This window comes from Mus caroli, unplaced genomic scaffold (assembly GCF_978045245.1).
Source record: "Mus caroli unplaced genomic scaffold, Mus_caroli_1 scaffold_18, whole genome shotgun sequence".
In the NCBI taxonomy this organism is placed as follows: Eukaryota; Metazoa; Chordata; class Mammalia; order Rodentia; family Muridae; genus Mus; species Mus caroli.
The window spans coordinates 38,083,155-38,096,511 of record NW_028227273.1 but is presented as its reverse complement, the minus strand read 5'-3'; the positions used below and the strand labels follow the sequence as shown (position 1 = coordinate 38,096,511).

At 47.8% G+C, this 13,357-nt stretch overlaps 1 protein-coding gene across 3 annotated transcripts in view; it reads right to left on the bottom strand.

Annotated features, from left to right (window-relative positions):
- The window catches only part of Rfx2 (regulatory factor X2), a 55,892-nt gene that overhangs the window by 17,227 nt on the left and 25,308 nt on the right, over positions 1-13,357 (bottom strand). For 2 of the 3 annotated variants that reach the window (XM_021149744.2, XM_021149746.3), the window contains exons 3-6: positions 12,891-12,980; positions 11,856-11,926; positions 10,812-11,073; positions 6,408-6,482 (exon numbers count right to left, since the gene is read on the bottom strand). In XM_021149744.2, coding sequence (XP_021005403.1) covers positions 6,408-6,482; positions 10,812-11,073; positions 11,856-11,926; positions 12,891-12,980 — 498 coding nt within the window. The remainder of the gene's footprint in view (positions 1-6,407; positions 6,483-10,811; positions 11,074-11,855; positions 11,927-12,890; positions 12,981-13,357) is intronic. The other variant, XM_021149747.2, reaches the window with a different exon arrangement.

Below are 13,357 nucleotides of genomic sequence, written 5' to 3'. Positions count from 1 at the left end.
AGTCTGCCTCAATAAACAAGAATAAAGTAAATCAAATGTCCAACACAGTCAGGCATGTGATCACAGAACTTGGGAGGCTGGGACAGGAGGATATGGTGTTTGGGCTAGCCTGGGCTAGATAGCAAGGCCCTGCTCCTAAGTAAATGAGAAGGCATGGAGGGGCCACATGTTGGGCAGGAGGCATTTTGGGAGACCAGAGCGCCTGCTGCCTGTCTCACATTTTCCAATTACAAAGCTGAGGGGCTTCATGGAGACCCAGTCTCAAGCTACCTTCCCCTCTCAGAAAGCTGCATTTTTGTTTCATTGCTTTGCTTTTCATTATCACTATTTTTGGATTTGCCTTATTTCATGTGTCTGGGTGTTTGGCTCCACGTGCATATAGTCTGTGTACCGTGTGCATGCAGTGCCCCTCGGAGGCCAGGAGCCTTGGGAGTGGAGTGAGATGGTTGGGAACTGCCACATGGATGCGGGGACCTGACCTGGAGCTTCTGTGAGGTCAGCTGGGGCTCTAACAACCAAGCTGTTTCTTCTGTTGGGGATTGGTTCTAATGCTATGTATTAAAGGAGGGACCACCCAAAAAGCTGTGCTTCCAGATCCGACAGTCCCTGCCCCCAGCTGACGTCGACTGATAATAAAGAACTGCTGTACAGACATTGGCTGGGCAGGGAGATGGGTGGCACTTTTAGATTACACTGGCAAGAGACTGGGGGGGGGGGAGGAAAGCAGAGGAAAGTAGGAGCTGCAGGAAAGACAGCACCATGTCAGCCGTGTAAGGGCTCCAGAAAGGGGCCCTGGGTCCACTCCCCTGATCAGGTCTGGGGTAGCAGAGATGGAATGTTAGCAAGATGACTCCGGAAAGTTGGAGGGGAAAATGTATGCTAGCCACAGGGAGGATTAGAAATGCCCAGTCACTGAGTTAGTCGAGGCCTAGCAAAATCAGCTGGTGTGTGTCTCTCATTCTCAAATCCAGGGAGCTCTGGGCAAGTGCAGCATGGCTTGCTGGGAGCCAGAGCAGGTAAGTAATTCACCATTATAGACTATTAAAAACTACTTAGAGATTCTCAGATGGAATACACAGACACCATGATATAAGATTAGGAGTTGGGGAAAATTGGCTTTTAAACAGGCTACAGATTTTGCTCGAGCCACTGTAAGAATTTCTTGCCAGTTTGGAAGTATAATTACACAAAGAGCTGGAGCTCAGAGATGCTGGGAGCCCCTGCTGTGCAGAGAGACAGTCTGCAGAGACAAGCAACAGACACTGCCTGCCTCCCACAGACAGGTAAGTAAAGGACAGAGATAGATTGAACTGTATTGGTTTTAAGGATAGAAGGAAGTATACTGGTAATTGTTTAATTGTTTTCAAGTATACATGGAATAAAGAAATCCAGGCCTTTGATCTCAAATGTAGGAAATAAAGGCATGGAGAGAGAATATAAGGAATTAAAAAATACATTTAAAGAAATTTAAAAGTCTTGCCAGAGCAAATATTCAAAATCTTTGAACATGGTCTACATGGGAATTCTTTTTTTTTTTTTTTTTTTTTTTTTTTTTTGTTTTTGTTTTTCGAGACAGGGTTTCTCTCTGTATAGCTCTGGCTATCCTGGAACTCACTTTGTAGACCGGGCTGGCCTCGAACTCAGAAATCCGCCTGCCTCTGCCTCCCGAGTGCTGGGATTAAAGGCGTGCGCCACCACGCCCGGCTACATGGGAATTCTTTAGCCTGGTGTGACAAAAAAACGAACCTGGAGATAGACTGTGGGAATAAGGAGACAGACAGAGAGAGTAAGGAGACAGACTGAGAGAGTAAGCAGACAGACTGAGAGAGTAAGCAGACAGACTGAGAGAGTAAGCAGACAGACTGAGAGAGTAAGCAGACAGACTGAGAGAGTAAGGAGACAGACTGAGAGAGTAAGCAGACAGACTGAGAGAGTAAGGAGACAGACTGAGAGAGTAAGCAGACAGACTGAGAGAGTAAGGAGACAGACTGAGAGAGTAAGGAGACAGACTGAGAGAGTAAGGAGACAGACAGAGAGAGTAAGGAGACAGACTGAGAGAGTAAGGAGACAGACAGAGAGAGTAAGGAGACAGACTGAGAGAGTAAGCAGACAGACTGAGAGAGTAAGGAGACAGACTGAGAGAGAGAGTAAGCAGACAGACTGAGAGAGTAAGGAGACAGACTGAGAGAGAGAGTAAGCAGACAGACTGAGAGAGTAAGGAGACAGACTGAGAGAGTAAGGAGACAGACAGAGAGAGTAAGGAGATAGACTGAGAGAGTAAGGAGACAGACTTAGACCATAAGGAGAAGGAAGTGAATTAGCCTGGAGATAGACTTACACAGTAAGGAGAGGGGAGATAATTAAAGCTAAATGCATAGAGGAATTAAGTAATCGATCTTAAATTATATGTCAAATAGCAGGGAGTAAGTAGAAAAACTTACCTCACACACGTAATAGAAGCTTATGCTAATTCAAGTTACATAAAAAGAAGGAAACATATGCACTCACAGATATATTAATTTCCATAGAAGGGAAGACTTAAGTATACTTAGATAAGTAAATAAATGAGGCTTTTGATCTTAAATTATAGTTCCAAAAGCAGGGGGTAGGAAGACTAACCTATCTCCGACAGTAGAAACTTAGGCCTCGATCTCACTATTTAAAATTAATCATGTAAGAACAAAACAGGAGATGGTAGGGAAGTGCTGTCTCAACAGATAATATTTGTTTAGATTGCATTAATTCCCTTGAGTTTTGTTTTAATTATCAAAATAAAGATGATTATAAGTTTGGTGGTATTTATGATATTAAAATTCCTCTGGGAGAGAGGTCAAGCTATACATTTAATGATTTCCAGTTACTGGACCAAGGATATGCTATTTTGGGAAGAAGGCTCTGTATTTGTTTTGATAGGAAAGGAGAAAAGGCTTTGAACCCCTTCCAGAGTGATATGGATCAGCTATTACAGGGGAAGACCCCCTGAAGATCTTGGCTACAGAAAAGAAAACTCAAACAGGACAGGTAACTTGATCTGCTGATTCCTGGACATGGAAACAGCCCAATAACTAGCTTAGACATAAAAATGTCTCCAGCCAAAACTTCAGCTAAAATTAGACAACAGATCTTGTTGGTTATGAAATCCTTAAGAAATTTGTGCCATCCATCATATAGCATGAATGAAGATTTATCACAATTGGTTATTGATCAAATTTACTCAAAAAGTCAGCTGTCTTTCACCTGCTCTAACAAGGAGCAAAGATTCATCCTTAACTGATCAGTGCATCCTGCATAATCCATTGCTTCCAAAACAGCTTCAGGAAGAGCTGGTGATTCCATGACCTCACGTCATCCAATCTTTCAGACAGATGCAGTCAAAATTTCAGTCAAGCCCTGAGCCTTCTAAGCACACAGAGTCTGGATAACAGATGCTAAAGCTAACTTTCTTAAGTCTAACCAAATTTTCTAATTTTCCTATCCCTCCCCACCCCTTTAAAAAATAATTCACCACTCATTTCAGCAGGAAGAAGCCATGGAGAGTCATCAGGTGATCCCTTGGGTTTGGGTATCTGGTTATGGTTATTTTATAAATTATAAGTAGGTTGTCACTTTAAGGGATATTTGGGAATGATCATACTTTTGAACAGGAAGGAAATAAATGGGATGGATTACTAAATTTATTCGTTTTTGTTTTTGTTTTTGTTTTTCGAGACAGGGTTTCTCTGTGTAGCCCTGGCTTTCCTGGAACTCACTTTGTAGACCAGGCTGGCTTCGAACTCAGAAATCCGCCTGCCTCTGCCTCCCAAGTGCAGGGATTAAAGGCGTGCGCCACCACGCATGGCTACCAAACTTATTCTTAAGCAAAGCATTATTTAGTCACAATCTTACATTGGTAGAAATCTTTATAACTGATTCAAAATTGAAGTTATAATTTCTTACATTGGTACAGAATTTATATATTGATATAGATTTTTCAATGGTATAAATTTCTTATATTGATACAAAATTTGAAATTAATATTGTTACTCTTAGATAGGCACTGTGCCCATGTAACTCATTTCAGAATACAAGGCTTAGATCCAGTACTTCTAATAACGGCTATTACAAACTCTTTAGGATGGTTAAGTAATGCAAGTTAAGGTCTAGGTAATAAAAAAAAACCCTCATGGTTATATTAGATTCTGATTTAATTATAAAAAAGTATTTTAAATATTACTCAAATAGAAATGCCTAAGAGTAGTTAAAGTTTAACGATTCAGACCTACTTTATGTACACAGTCTTCAAAAACATCAGAAATCCACAAAATATGACATTTAATGTTATTTCACTATGAACGATCATTTAACAAGGAGACATGTCTGTCCTGACAGCTTCCCCATTCCCCTTCAAAGAAGAATTTGAGCATCAAAACCTCCATATAGAGTTGCTCCACTAGTCACTGGACAAAAATTGCCCTATTCATCTACAGACAAAAAATACTGTCCAGGAAAGGACACACAATGTGAGATCATTGACAGTTTAGTCTCTCATGGTTCCTGCTTCATTTCAAGGTCTGTCAGATGGATCTGGGCCAGGAAGCTGAAGACAGATGCTCCAACATTAGGGAAATTAAGAAATTAAGGGACTTTCCAGGTAGTCAGTTGTCTCTGTAATCTGTTTCAGTTTTGGAAGCTATATTTTTGTGTTTCCTACACATTCAAGTAATAATTTGTTTCTGAGGGGGTTGAAGACTAGTTATAGTTTCATAATCAAACTCAAGTTGTTTATCATTGAGAGAGATGATATAGATTTGGAAGGATGGTTTTCAGATGGTAATACAAGCTAAAATCAAACATAACTCAAGTATAGAATTGTAAGCTCTTTAAGTTAGGATAGAAGGTAGAGTGCTTTATTTAATTGACAAATATGATAGGCTGGATGTTAATTGTATATCACACTTTGCAATTTACATAATTCCTATGGTTGTGCTCAATTTGTATCTAAGAGAAGAGCCTTTTTAAAAATTTGGACAGAAAGGTGAGATGTTGGGGATTGGTTCTAATGCTATCTATGTCTTATTTTGGCTCCCCAGAAGCTGTGCTTCCAGACCTTGCCCCCAGCTGGCTTCAGTTGATATTAAAGACTGGCTGGGCAGAAAGATGAAGGTGGGACTTTAGATTGTGTGGGCAAGGGGCAGAGAGAGGGAGAGAGAGAGGAGAGGGGAGGAAGATGGACAAATGGACAATAACCATGACTCGGAGGCAGATGGATCAGATTTACCATCCAGCAGTGTAGGTGGAAAGGGAATGCATCCCTAAGGTGAGGGGCACTGCCCAGAAGGTAGCACGGCAGCACAGATGAGATACAGAATTAGAAGGTGTTCAGTCAGGAGTACCAGAGGAAATGTGTGCTAGCCATGGGGAGGTTTAGAAGTGCCCAGCCATCACTGAGCTAATCAAGGCATATCAGAATTAGCTGGTGTGTGTGTGTGTGTGTGTGTGTGTGTGTGTGTCTTTTATTCTTGACTCCAGGGAGCTCTTGGGCAGATATAGCATGTGTGTGACCCGCCCACCAAAGCAGTTTAACTAATTCACTGCCACACTCTTCCAACACTTTCATTATTATTTTTGAGACAAGGTTCAGGCTCTTCTCTAGCTCCCTATGTAGACCAGGGTGTCCTGAGTGCTCGGATTAAAGGCACGCATCACCACGCCTGGGTTATGTGGCTTCTGGAGTCTGAAGTTCATAGCAAGCACTTGACTGACTAGACATCTTCTAGGCCCTCTTCCCCCCCACCCCCACCCCCTTAATCAGGTTCCCATGTAGCCTAGGCTAGCCTTAAGCTGTGCTGTGGCAGCTGACCTTGATCTGATCCTCCAGTCTCCGTGTCTTAAGTGCTGTTTGTAGGTATGAAACACCACACCTACCTATGTGATCTTAGGAAAGGACCCTGGGGTCTTAGTGCCTGACCCCTGAGCCTGCCCCAGCTTTTCTGTTTTGAGACAGAGTCTTGTTATGCAGCACAGGCTGGCTTCAGACCTGCCACCCTCCTGCCCTGGCATCTTGAATCTGGGATGACAGGCATAACCAAGCCAGTCCCTTCTGTCACCTTTTTTGATTATCTTAGAATTCATTCTTAAGATCTCACCACAGGTCTACACATCTAGAGATAACTTGACCCCAGGGACAAGCCGGGGACATGTGCCATCATCAGAGAACCCATGGAGGCCATCATGGCCCATGAAGGCCATGCCTTGGCCTCTTCCTCACTACCTAAGGCTGCTTCTTCTGAGATTTTTGGTTAGAGGTTTTCATCTTTCTTTAACCTTTTCGAGGTTGTATTTTGCCAGGTCTCTGGGCTTTTCTAAGACCTGTGAGCACTCCAGGCAGAGCAGGTTGCCCGGGTGAGGGGGGGTCCCAGCACACTTACATGGCTGTTGAGCAGGCCGCCTTTGTGGGGGGCAAGGCCTTCGCTTTTTTGGAGAGTCTCAATCGCCATTTCAAGCTACAAAGACATGTACAGAGACAGGACAAAACCAAAAAGGTGGTGGGGGTTGGGGGGGGGGAAGAGAAGGAAATCAGATGGTTAGAGGCAGGCAGCCCACACCAGTCTCTCATTAGCATCCAAGTAACAATGGCAGCTAGCAAGGCTCATGGCAGGGGGTTAATGGTGAGTGAAGCCAGGGCAAGTTCAAGGCTGTGTGCCATGCACCTAAGCCTTGACCCCAAGACAGCAGCAGCACAAGGAAGAAGTCACTGGCGGCCCCACATCATGTCCCAGCACAGGATGCAAAGCACCGAGAGTCAAGCTCATGCAGACAGAGGCTGAGGCCAACAGCCAGTCTTCCTCAGGTACTCTCCCACTTCACTTGCGTGTGTTAAGTATGGGTGTTTTGCCAGCATGTCTGTCTGTGTATCCTGCATGTGCAAGCCAGGTGCCTGCGGAGGCTGGAGAGGGCACCTGATCTCCCCTGCAACTGGAGTTACATACAGAGTGCTGGGTGCCAGAATGCGGGTTCTTGGACCTGAACCCTCAGGGTTAGACAGTGGGCCATCTCTCCACCTTACTTTTTTTTTTTTTTTAAAGATTTATTTATTATTATATCTAAGTACACTGTAGCTGTCTTCAGATGCACCAGAAGAGGGCGTCAGATCTCATTACGGATGGTTGTGAGCCACCATGTGGTTGCTGGGTTTTGAACTCAGGACCTTTGGAAGAGCAGTCAGTGCTCTTAACCACTGAGCCATCTCTCCAGTCCTCCACCTTATTTTTTGACACAAGGTCTCGCTATGAACCTTGAGTTTGCTGACTGTCTAGCAAGCTCCTGGATCCTTCTGTCTCCACCTCCTCAGCTTTGGATCAGAGGTAGGCACCACCATGCCCAGCTAAGAAGGGTGACACTTCACCCATTGAGCCCTCTCCCTAGCCCCTGAGAACCAAACTTATACACAGCTGCTGGGTGAACTCACATGTGAGCCAGGCCAGTCAGCCCCCATCCCCCACACATGCCCCACATCGCACCTGCTGCTGCAGACGGTGGGTAACACTGATCCCTGGGCCACTTTCCCTAGTGGCACTAGGGCCTCCTAGACAGATGCTCAGTGACTCTGGGCCACTGTACGCTGCCTGACAAGGAGCTGGAGTTAGGAGACAGTGCAGGGGAAGCGATGGACATGGAGCCGAGGAAAGTGAGTGGGGACAGAATGGGCTGTCAGGGGTGTGGTGACCTGGCTATGGGCCTGGGTGGAGCAGAGGAGGAAAGACCTGTTGCTGCATTGAGTGTGACCTGGCCTTATCGTGCAGTCGGCGCTAGTATCAGCCAGGAAAGAACCTAAAACACTCAGGGGAGTGGGGGCTCCACAGGGTTTTGGGCAAGGGCAAGTAGAATGTTTCACTCACCAGGCACACCAGAACAACAGTCAAAACAGGGCTCAGGGGTAAAGGTGCTTGCTACCAAGCTGTCCTCCTGAGTTCAATCCCTAGGACCCACGTGGTGTAAGGAGAGAATCCACTTCCACAAGTTGTCCTGCCGTGGCACATGAGTGCACACAATAAATACAGTGTGGTAAGGAAATAGGAAGGGTCATGGCTTCTGAGGCCCTCAGAGTTGTGCTGCATCTGCGATCTCCTCAGTGCGCCTGGATGAGCCAGGACACCAGGCTGTCTTTACCCAGCATGGAGAGCACCACAGGGCATGGGTGAGCAGACACCAGGTCCACTTTCTGCTCCCATCCGTGCTGGGCACAGGCAGGCAAGAAGACAGAAGAACGCCAGCAGCAGCGGCAGAGGGAGGCACAGATGGCCTGACAGGCAGCGGAGGTGGCTGCATGGCTGTCAGCTGAATGTACGGGCTTCTTCCCACTTCTGGAACCTTCCATGAAGGACCCAGTCTCAAGCCCCACGAAAGAGGCGGGCAAGGAAGAACAGCAGGTTTGAACCTGCACTGAATGACTCTGTCACACTATTTTAAATAGCAAGGCCCCAGTAAAGGAGAATTGGGGGCACTGTGGTAGGCTCATCTGCTCCCCCACATGGCGTCCAGAGGTCAATGCTAGCTAGAACTCTCTTATCTTCTGTTTTGAGACAAGGTCTCCCCATGAACCTGCAACCTGTTAACTCTGCTGGGCTGGCCATCGAGTCCCAGGGACCCTCCTGCTCCTGGCTGGGATGAGAAGTATGTACCTCCATGCCTTGCTTGTATAGGGCCTGGGGACTGAACTCAGGTCCCCACAATGGCTCACCAGGCATCTTAACACTGAGGCACCTCCCCAGGGCCCATGTCTCTCTCCCCCCTTCGCTCCCACCCTCCCTTTCTTTTCCTTTCTCTCTCTTAAATTTGAGACAGGTTCTTACTATGCAACCCTGGCTGTCCTGGGACTCAGAGCTCCACCTGCCTTTGCGTCCTGAGCAGTGGAATTAAAGGTGTACACCATTACACCTGGCCCGATTTTGTTTTTAAGGGTTATATTTATCAAGTCAGATATGGGGAGTGCCACTCACCAACCCTATGCTGGGGAGGATGAGGCAGGAGGATGTCAAGTTGGGGGCCAGCCTGGGGTAAACAGTGAGATGTGATTTTCCCAAACAATAAAAAGGAGTAAAATCTACCAATGTTTCCCAGAGTTTATGGTAGAAAAGTTAAATCTATGTTTTCACTCTTTTAAAAAAAAATCATCACAACAACAAAAAATAGATTTCACAGTGGCCCTAAAAGGTCATCAAACAAGTGACCAAAGACCACAGCAAGCCCCAGGTGGAGGGTACAGCACACATAGCAAGAGCAGCCACACAGGAATGCTGGAGATGCCATTTTCTACAGAAAATTATGAGGCATTCAAATACGGAAAAACCGCCGGGGGTGGTGGCACACGCCTTTAATCCCAGCACTTGGGAGGCAGAGGCAGGCGGATTTCTGAGTTCGAGGCCAGCCTGGTCTACAAAGTGAGTTCCAGGACAGCCAGGGCTATACAGAGAAACCCTGTCTCGAAAAACAAACAAACAAAAAAAAAAAACAAAAACAAATACGGAAAAACCATTCTGTACACTGACAGGGTCAAGAGAGACCCTGTAATTTAAATAATTAAAAAAGAAAGCTCAGACTCAGGAAATGTTAACAAATTGTGCATCTGATGGGGACTTGTTTCCAGGACATGGGAATTTCTCCACACCCAGCTGGACAACGCCAGCCTGGCTGAGCAGAAAGCAGACAGCTAAAGTAACATTCAACACAGAGCAAGCTAGTGAGCTCCTACTTGTCCACTGCTCCCAGCTAGAGAGGAAACACCAATTACCACCACGGAGATTCCATGGCACACCTAAAGGATGGGGATGTGAAAAAGTGTCGACAACTCCAAGTGCTGACAAGGAAGTGTCTCTTATGCCCTGACAAGGTGGCTCAGTGGACTTCCAGGGAATAGGGAATGATGGAGACTGTGCAGGGAGCCAGCAACCCCACTCAGAGGGGTCTACCCCAGAGAAGGGCAACCGTACACCCATGGCTTGGCCTGACTTCTTCACCAGGCTCCCAAGCCAGGGGCTTTCCACTTGGCCTCCAGCTGGGGATACAAGGAAGAATTGGGGCTTACACCACTACCCACTAAAGGCGACTTGAAGGCCACATGCTGAGGGCAAGAAACAGCCACTGTGACTCCATCTCTGATAGCCCACAGGTGTCAAGCATGACGACAGAGAACAGACCCCTTGATGCCAGCACTGCAGGAAAGGGGGCTTTGTTTTGTTATGTTTCGTTTGGGTGAGGAATGTGCCACAGGAATGCAGGAACTTACACACACACAAGTCCTTCAGGGCTCTGCACCAAAGAACCATGTGACTTCATGTTAATTTACAAAGTGATAAAATAAACATTGAAACATGAGACATAGCTGGGTACTTGGGAGATTGAGGATTGTGGGATTGAGGTCAACTTTTGGGCCAGACTGGGCTACACAGCAAGACTCTGACTCAACTCCCCTTTCCCCACAAAAACTCCAAAGTCCAAACCACAACTATATTTAAGGTAGGTGAACAGTGAGCTATGACAGGAGGCTGTGTCCCCACAGGGTGTATCCTCCATCTGGAGGTGGCTCTGGGAGGCTGACAGTGAGGATAGTAATGACCAGGACAGCAGCAGGACCACCAGAAGAGGACACTCTGCTCCCAACATCTTACAGGGCCCAATCCTAAAGGCCTTTGTCTTTTCTTACTGGCACAGCTGCCTCTTTCCCTCAGCAGCTGGCAGAACATGGACCTGGTCCTTCCTACTCACCTACCTGAGTGCTGGGTGCTGCTGAGGTTAGCAGGGCTACCCGCTGGCCACAGGGCTTTTGTACATACCGTGGCAGGTGAGGATCGTGCAGTGTGGGCCAGAGAGTGTCTTGTGCCGTCCATGCCCCCATGGATGAGGTAGGCTCCTGCGCCAGACACAATGGGGGTCCCTGAGACGTCCATGGTGATGCCCACCATGCCGTGGGAGGGAACTGCAGGTGGGGATGAGGCTGCCACCGTCACCTGAGTGCCACCTGGAGTCTCAAAGTAAGATGCTGCGCTGCTAGGGGCGTAAAGCTGAGGGTCTGGGTTGTAGGCGTAGGCAGCTCGGCTGTGGGAGAGAAAGCGTCACCATTTTATAACTAATCATGCTACGGAGAGATCTAAAGGAGATGATGGGCTTTAACAGAGCCCTCTGCTCTGCACCCACGTGGTAGCTCACAACTGCCTGTCACTCCGGCTCCTGGGGACCCAACACCCTCTGCTGGCTCCAGTGGGTACTGCACTCACAAGCACTTGTGTACACTAACACATGTACACACGTGAGCACTCACATATGTCCATTCACACATCTGCACTACACACAAATTAACACAAACAAAAGATACAAGAAAATTCTAGAAAGTTCCAGAATATCTTAAAAACTGGAAAATAAGTTTTGTCAACAGTTCAGGAAACTCAAAGGTCTGGATGGACCCAAGTTTTATCACTCTCAGGGGCCTATGACTTGGTTTGATATATTTTTTTAAAGATTTATTTATTTATATATGTAAGTACATTGTAACTGTCTTCAGACACTCCAGAAGAGGGAGTCAGATCTCCTTACAGATGGTTGTGAGCCACCATGTGGTTGCTGGGATTTGAACTCCGGACCTTCGGAAGAGCAATTGGGTGCTCTTATCCACTGAGCCATCTCACCAGCTCCGGTTTGATATTTTTATTGAGTATTCTAGAGGCCAAGAACACAAAAGCCGTGGCCCTGACCCGGGACCTCTGAGGTTGGGGGTGAGAGAGAATGACTGTGGGGAGCTCAACCTCTTTCACACCAGTCCCACAGGGAGCACTGGAATTGTGAGTCTGTGGGGTATCAGGGCTCTCACAGAGCACACGTACATGGCTCCGTTGGCGTAGACAGCGTCCCCACCCTCCACGTACTGCACCTGCGCGGGGTACACGTGCTGCACCTGCAATGAGAAGTGAGTGTGGGTCACACAGGGGACTGGGCTAGAAACAGAGGTAAGCCTGGGGGGGGGGGAGGACACCAGCACCCATGACAACGTCCCTTTCCCTCTTCTCCCTCCCCCCACTCCGAGGGGCAGCACAGCCCTGGGCCTGTGTTGTACAAAGAATGTCCAGCATGTTGTGGCACCGACTTCAGCCTCTCCCTGGCCAGGCTGTGGGGAAGCAGCTCTGTGATCTTGAGCTGGGATCCCAAACTATAGTAGCCTTCCCACAGCTTGGGTGTTCTGTGCTCTGCGTGGAGTCCCCAGGGAGAGGACCAGAGGGAAGCCTGAGCCCAGCAGGAGACAGGAGCTCAGTGGGAGGCCTGAGGCCCCAGATTAAGAGGACAGTTCCAGACCACAGCCAGAGTGGGTAAAACTTCTGGCTCCCACGCTAGTCTTTGTTTGCCCTCCTCCTACAGAGCCAATGGCCAGGTCCTGGGAACCCCTTGATGCCCCTGGTGCTTTCTGGAAACCCTGCAAACCTTCTCCACTCCCCAACACAGTCACTCACTATCACCCATTAGGTGCCAGGCAGTTCCTTCAGAAGGGAAGGGTGGCCATACCTTTATGTCAATAAAGTTTTATTGGCACCCTGCCCCTCCCATACATCACTATGGCTGTTTGGCTGTTATAGTCACATTCTTGGCCTTTTCTAGGAAAGACCACCTGAGAGGCCTGCCCCATCCTTACAGAGCAGCCTCTCTGGACAGCTGCAGCAGGCACTGTGCCACTGAGAACAAAAGAGAAGCCACCGTCCTTGGCTTGTTGCACTTGCCTGTGATAAGTCAATTTTTTCTTTTACCAGAGCTTCTGGAACTTTCCCGTGACTGTAGACACTGTGACAACAGCAGAACGACTCACAGGCAGGAGGCTGCACACAACTGCAGAGAGCTCACAAGTCTCCGTGCTCATGGGGTGTCCTTACCTGTGGTGGCACTGGCTGGACTCTGGGGAGGGTGAGTGTCTGCATCGGGGTACCCTTGGGAGTGGAGCCTGCAGCTTGGACCAGCACCCTCTGCAACAGACAATAGGAGTGTCAGACCCACTGGAGTTCAGCACCAGGGAAGACCCCTTCAGAACCATGACCTGGCTGGCTGTCCCACTCTGCTGGCTATGGCAGCATGCTGGGACCCATGGAGATGCAGACACAGGGCAGGGGCAGGGGCAGGGGCAGGGGCAGGGGCAGGGGCAGGGGCAGAAGTGGCATGTGCAGATACACACAGAGACAACACATATGGATGGACAGGCAGGCAGGCAGACACACACACACACACACACAAACACACACACATGAGCACACATACAAGAGCGCACACACGTGCACACTAGAAATACCCAGTTGGGAATATGAAGTTCAAGCCCAGGAGCTAAGGTCAGAAGTGGGTTCTCCAT